This window comes from Mus caroli, unplaced genomic scaffold (assembly GCF_900094665.2).
Source record: "Mus caroli unplaced genomic scaffold, CAROLI_EIJ_v1.1 scaffold_16371_U1_1, whole genome shotgun sequence".
In the NCBI taxonomy this organism is placed as follows: Eukaryota; Metazoa; Chordata; class Mammalia; order Rodentia; family Muridae; genus Mus; species Mus caroli.
Window position 1 is genome coordinate 1 of NW_018390868.1, and position 7,153 is coordinate 7,153.

General features: G+C 38.4%; 1 gene segment (V, D, J or C); it reads left to right on the forward strand.

Annotated features, from left to right (window-relative positions):
* The first annotated feature begins 5,072 nt into the window (after nucleotides 1-5,072).
* LOC110288877 lies at nucleotides 5,073-5,568 on the forward strand. The segment is given in 2 exon segments: nucleotides 5,073-5,159; nucleotides 5,240-5,568. Coding segments are annotated over 2 exon segments (375 nt in total).
* The last annotated feature ends 1,585 nt before the right edge of the window (nucleotides 5,569-7,153 follow it).

The following is a 7,153-nucleotide window of genomic DNA, read 5'->3' on the forward strand; positions in this document are numbered from 1 at the left end:
TTCTCAATCCAAATGAAGGCTGTTTATGNCATTTTAGAATGAGATGCTTATTTGGAAAACTAGACATTAGAGAACTTTCTCACGAAGGCACAATTCCAAGCCTTAATATAATGTGTCTCTTCAAAACATTTAATATTGTCATCTTTAGGTGCAGTGTTTGTTAAATGTCTATGAGTTATTTGTTGTCTATATGACATTAAATATCCATGTTTCTTAATCTGTAGATTGTAGCATTATCATTTTAAAATTTGCCACTTATAGCCACTTACAAGTGAATATATATGTATCTTTCAGCACCTGTATTATTTGGCACAAGAATATATTTTTTAGTTCTATCTCTTTGATTTTTGTTTTTGCTGTTTCTTTCTTTGTTTTACAAACTGGATGATGTAATCTTTAAAGCTGAATAATTCTTTTTTTTTGTAAATGTACTACTTTTTTAAAACCCATTTTTTAGTTCAGGGACATCTAGTTTTTTTCTAATATGTAGGTATTATTGTTAAAACTGATATGAATATAGTTGAGTAAATGTTATTGCTGTAGAATGGAGAGTCTGAGTAGATGTCTTGGAGTGGTATATCTGGGTCTTTTATAAGAAACCATCATATTATTTTCCAAAGTGGCTCCAAAAATTTGCATTCCCACAAGGAAAACCAGACTGGCTGAGTATCAAAGAAGGCTTAAATAAGAACATAAGAATGCCCTTTGGTTGGGGGAAATTTACTAGATTTCCTAAGTGGAGAGGGGTTGGGATTAGAAATAGGCAAGAATGGGGAAAATACTGAGAGGAAGGACTACAACTGGAGCTATTTCAGGGGCAATCTAGAAACATAGTACAATTAAAACTCCATGTCATGTACAGGAGTGAGCCTAGAAAAGACTCCTAGTGATTGAAGACAGGGAGCCTATACTAGTCAACTCCTTGAACCAGGCAAGTCCTCAAGTGGAGAGATTAACATAAACTCAGACATAAAACTTTAGTCTAGAGTTTGACCTGCTTGCAGTATTTGTTGGGATCAAAGCCTAGCAAAACTGTCATCGAAGAGACCATACAGACATTATGTTCTACGAATGGGAACAGATAAAGAACCTCACACTCAAACCTTAGTTAGAACACAGGCAATTCTACAGAAGACAGCAGGTAGAGGTCCAGAGGAGACAGAGACACCATAAGAACATGATTCACAGAATCAATAGGCTATCAGAAATCAGGGAACCTATAGGGTTTTAACCTGGGTCCCTGCTTAAATGTTATACCTGACTAGCTTACTGTTATTATGGGATTCCTAACAGTAAACATGAGATGGTTCTTGATTTTTTTGTTTCTTTGTGGCACCATTTTTTTTACTATTGGTTCACCAAGTCCAGCCTTGATGTCATTGTATTTGCCTGGTTTGTCATGCAGGGTTCGGCTGATGTCTTAGGGATGCTTGCTCTTTTCTGAGGAGAGATGGGAGGTGAACCTGGGACAAAGGGAATGTGGGGGAAGATACACAGGAAGGGCAGAGATGGGAAACTTCAATCGGGATGGAACATATTGCAGAACTAATTTTAAAACTTTAATGAACTTCTGTTTCATTTTTCTCCCAGATGAACTGTGATTCAGTGAGAGCAGGATTTTGAATTCAGAGCCACTGCCTTGGGATCAGTCTGTGCCATTATTTTTAGGTAGACATCTCTTTAGTACACCATTTGATTATACATGCACAGACATACAGACAAACACACACAAACGCACACACACACATATAGTATAATTAATATAATATAATAATATATACATGTATATGTATGTGTATGTAATGTTGTTGAGGTCTCTCATCTGCTCACCACAGGATGGCACAAGTTTGACCAAGCTTACCTGAAGCTGTAGCCAGGTGGGTGTTGGATCATAGAACAGCACTGGGACCTCACCCAGGCCTGAAAAATCACAGTCTGAGGCTCAGGACAGCCAAAGCTGGCTCGGGAGTCCCCTTACCTAAAGAAGGCACAGCCATTTGCTTCTCAGATTCTTGGGCATCCAGATGCCACTGGAAGACATGGAAGAGATGAGGATATATGAATAAACAATTATTCACTTTTTGACACATTGCTTAATGAATATGAAGCAATCTCCTTCATTGCCTCTAACGATTTTAGAACTGACATCAATTCTATTACATATTATAATACCAAAGCTTATTAGTCCCTTAGTTCCATAGGCTGAATAAACCATCAACAAAAGAGTATATATGGTAGGACTCATGGCTCTAGTTGCATATGTAGCAGAGGATGGCCTAGTCAGTCATCAATGGGAGGAGAGGCACTTGGTCCTGTGAAGATTCTATACCCCAGTATAGGGAAATGACAGGGCCAGGAAGCAGGAGAGAGTGGGTTGGTGAGCAGGGGGAGGAGGGAGTGGAATTTTGGAGAGGAAACCAGGAAAGAGCACAACAGTTGAAATGTAAATAAAGTAAATATCTAATAAAAAATAAAAAGAACTCAAGAATTTAGACTCCAAAAGTCAAAATAACCAAATTAATAAGTGTAGTACAGAGCTAACAGAGTAATCTCAACAAAAATATCTGTAATGGCCAGGAAGCACTTAAAGAAATGTTTGAAAAAAAAAAAAAGAAATGTTTGAAATCCCTTAATCATCAGTGAAATGCAAATCCAATCAACCCTCAGATTCCACCTTACATGAATCAGAAGGACTAAGATTAAAAAAAAAAAAAAACAAAAAACAAAAAAACAAAAAACCTCAAGTGACAGCATATTCTGGTCAGCATGTGAAGTAAGGGAATCAGTTTTTCATAGTTGGTGAGAATACCCACTGGTAAAACCACTCAAAACCAACCTGGTTCTTCATCAGAAAATTGGAAATTGTTCTATGTGAAGATTCAGGTATACCACTCCACAATATCACAAGGACCCATATTTCACTATGTTCATAGTGGACTTCTTCATAATAGCCAGAAACTGGAAACAACCTAAACATCTCTCAGTTGAAGAATGAGGAGAGAAAATGTATTTCCTTCATGCTGTAGAGTAATCCTCACCTATTAAAGAGTACGACATTGTGTACTTTGCTGGCAAATGATGGTAATAGAAAATCTATCCTGATTGAGGTAACCCAAACCCAAAAGAAAGCGAAAAGTAGGTTGTCAATGAAACATGGACATCAGCCAAAAATCATGCCTGCCATACAACATCAATTTCTGGCAAAGGCTACACTTAACTATTTCTAGTAGAACAGCTCTTTGGTTTGCCACAAAGAATCACCTATGGTTGTGGCATCTAAACACCTAAGCATCTAAGGAGAAAAAAATCACAAAGAAATGATTTAGAGGCATAATAAATGTTATCAGAAAATTACAAGGTATGCAATTTCATCTTTCTCCAAGTTGAAATCATAGGGTGGCTTTAAGACAGGGACAATGAATGTGCATGATGTCATTGTGGTGCTCTGACTATAATGGTTGGACCATTGTCATGATACAGAGTAGCTGTCATACAGCAGGGGGTGCCAAATATCCATATTTTTTTTTATCATTGACCAGGTACACAAAAGATCAGAAAGCATTTTCTATCATGCTGGCCTTCCTCATCCTTTCCAGTATGAAGCACAAACTGCCAATGTGCTATCAGAACACAGTTCATTCAAAAGTCTGGCCTGACAGCACAGCCCAGTTTTAATCATTCCTTCTATTACCTTTCTCATTCCCACTGTTTTTGTTCTCCCTACCATTTTAATTGTCTATCCATAGTCAAAATTATAAACACACATGAAAACTACATTAAACAACATTTTTCACTTTAAGTCAAATACAAGACACCTATATTATCAGCCCTGTTCATAACCCTGCTTCTGGTGACTGAATGTTACTGTCACACTCTACTGTTGGGTTGTGTGTCTCATCATGAGCACTGAAAGTATTAAATGTGGAGAGTAAGCTGAATTAGATTCCACTAATGATGCACACCCTCACTAAGAGCAGAAAAATATTAAAATGAGAAAAAAAGTTTTACATGGGATTTCAAAATACCCGTGTCTGAGCTACAGTTTCTTTAAGTTAAAGCATCGAGGTTGTCAGTTACACTATTACAGGAAACAAATGCAGAGTTTTTATTTTAGTATATGAGTTTTCACATATGTGGATATACTATTAAACTATTCTTTCTTTTCAAATGCTTACTATTGTAAATGAGTTTGTCTCCTAGTGTAGGTTAGTGCACATGAATCTGCATGCCTTAGAGGACTGAAGAAGTTGGAGTTATAGGTAGTTTTATGCTACCTGACTGTTCAGTGCTAAAAATACAACTGAGGTCCTTTGAACTGCAGTACATGAGCTTCGTTGTTGCTATAGCTCATGAGATCTCTAAACTATTGTTATTATGACACATGCTTCACCCTTTTCACTGTGATGATTTTTATGTTTTATATTAATGTAAATACATTACACTTCCCAAACCTCCCCATGTTCCCAATGGAACTTTTTCAAAGTTTTACCCTGACTTATGGAAAATGAAAACACACATTTCATAATTTTAAAATGAAATGTTTTTTTTTTATTTCTGCAAATTTCACAAGGAAAGATTAGTCACAGGTATGGGAGAGCAGATGACCATAAGAGATCAGGAATAGAATCCATTTTGATTCTGGAGGCAAGGAAGTTCTGATGCAAAGGTTTCAGTATAAAGAGCAGTATCCACTAGAAAGGATGAAGTCACTACATCTGAGCACAGAGCAGGACAGCTACCTAATGAGTGGTCAATAATGGGCCACTGCTACCCTGTTATATGTATAAGTATAAGGAATAAGCACTGAGGCTGTGAGGTGTATGGGTGAGGACATCAAGATGTAAACCTATCTCAAGTAGAGGACTCAGAGGACAGCACAATCAGCACGAACTAATAAACGTCAGATACAGTAAGGCACGAGCTCAGCTATATAGGGTCAGGGATCCCTGTAAATCTGATTGTGTATTCAGTCTAGTTCAATATGACTTAAGGAGACCAGTCATATGCAAATCTATAGAAGACTTTAGAGTAGAAATCTGAGGCTCCCCTCACATACCAGACAGGGAGTGACCAGTTAGTCTTAAGGCACCACTGAGCTCAAGTCTTAGACATCATGGATTGGGTGTGGAACTTGCTATTCCTGTTGGCAGCTGCCCAAAGTAAGACATCAGAAAAAAAGAGTTCCAAGGGAAATTGAAGCAGTTCCATGAATACTCAACTCCCTGTGTTCTTTTCACAGGTGCTCAAGCACAGATCCAGTTGGTGCAGTCTGGACCTGAGCTGAAGAAGACTGGAGAGACAGTCAAGATCTCCTGCAAAGCTTCTGGGTATACCTTCAAGAGATATGCAATGAACTGGGTGAAGCAGGCTCCAGGAAAGGGTTTCAAGTGGATGGGCTGGATAACCACCAACACCAGTGTGCCAACATATGCTGACGACTTCAAGGGACGGTTTACCTTCTCTTTAGAAACCTCTGCCAGCACTGCCTATTTACAGATCAACAACCTCAAAAATGAGGACATGGCTACATATTTCTGTGCAAGACACAGTGTGAAAACCACATACTGAGGGTGTCAGAAACCATGAGGAGAAGGTGGTTCAGCTGTGTCCTGAAGCAACCGGAGGAAACATTCTGTCCTTGATGTTTGGCCACAATTATGAGATTACTGACAACACATATAATAGTCATATATGGTCAGCCACAGAATGTTTGTAGTGGGATTGTGACATACCAGGTTGATGATAGGAAGAGGGACCATTTCATAGCTTCTTTAATTTGGTATATAAAAACTGTTAATATGACGAATATCAGTATAAATATACTAAACTGTCGAACAATTCTGAATACCATATATGCAAACAAACCATCAGACCCTATTATAATCTCAGACAAGATGAAAAATCCAGGGCTCTACGGGCTTATAACAGAGGGTGAAAAGATAGAGGCACGGTGGGAAAAGTTTTCTAAGTTTGACAGCAGATGTCCACAAACAACCCTGCCTGCAGTAGATTCATTTACTTTCCTCACAACAAATATAATTATTTGTAGACAAATAACATACATTTCAAAGAAGTATACACTTGCAGGTGATCACTGGTATTTTACAGTTTAAAGAAAAACAATGTCAGCAGGGCAGACCACCCAGTGCACCCTGGACTAGATCACTATCCAAGAAATGTACAATGAGAGATCCATGGCTCCAGATACATATGTAGCAGAGCATGGTCTTGTCTGACATCAGTGGGAGCGAAGGCTCTTGTACCTGTGCAGAATTGATGACCCAGTGTAAGGGGGTGCTGGAATGGTGGGGTGAGATTAGGGTGGGTGGAGTTGCGGGTAACACCCTCATATCAGAATTACACAAGACTTTTCACCAGAGACTATGAAAGGCAGAAGAGCCTGGAAAGATATTATACAGAAACTGAGGAAACACAAATGCCAGCCCAGGCTACTATACCTGGACAAACTCACAATTACCATAGATGGAGAAACCAAAGTATTCCACGACAAAACCAAATTCACACATTATCTTTCCACGAATGCAGCCCTTCAAAGGATAATAGCAGAAAAAAACCAATACAAGGACAGAAATCACACCCTAGAAAAAGCAAGAAAATAATCCCTCAACGAAACAAAATATAAGACAGCCACAAGAACAGAATGCCAACTCTAACAACAAAAATAAAAAGGAAGCAACAATTACTTTTCCTTAATATCTCTTAATATCAATGGACTCAATCCCCAATAAAAACACATTGACTAAAAGACTGGCTACACGAACAGGACCCAACATTATGCTGCTTACAGGAAACCCATCTCAGGGAAAAAGACAGACATTACCTCAGAGAGAAAGGCTGGAAAACTTTTTCCAAGCAAATGGTCTGAAGAAACAAGCTGAAGTAGCCATTCTAATATCGAATAAAATCGAATTCCAACCCAAAGTTATCAAAAAAAGACAAGGAGGGACCCTGCATACTCATCAAAGGTGAAATCCTCCAAGAGGAACTCTCAATTCTGAATATCTATGCTCCAAATGCAAGGGGAGCCACATTCATTAAAGACACTTTAGTAAATCTCAAAGCACACATTGCACCTCACACAATAATAGTGGGAGACTTCAACACACCACTTTCATCAATGGACAGATAGTGA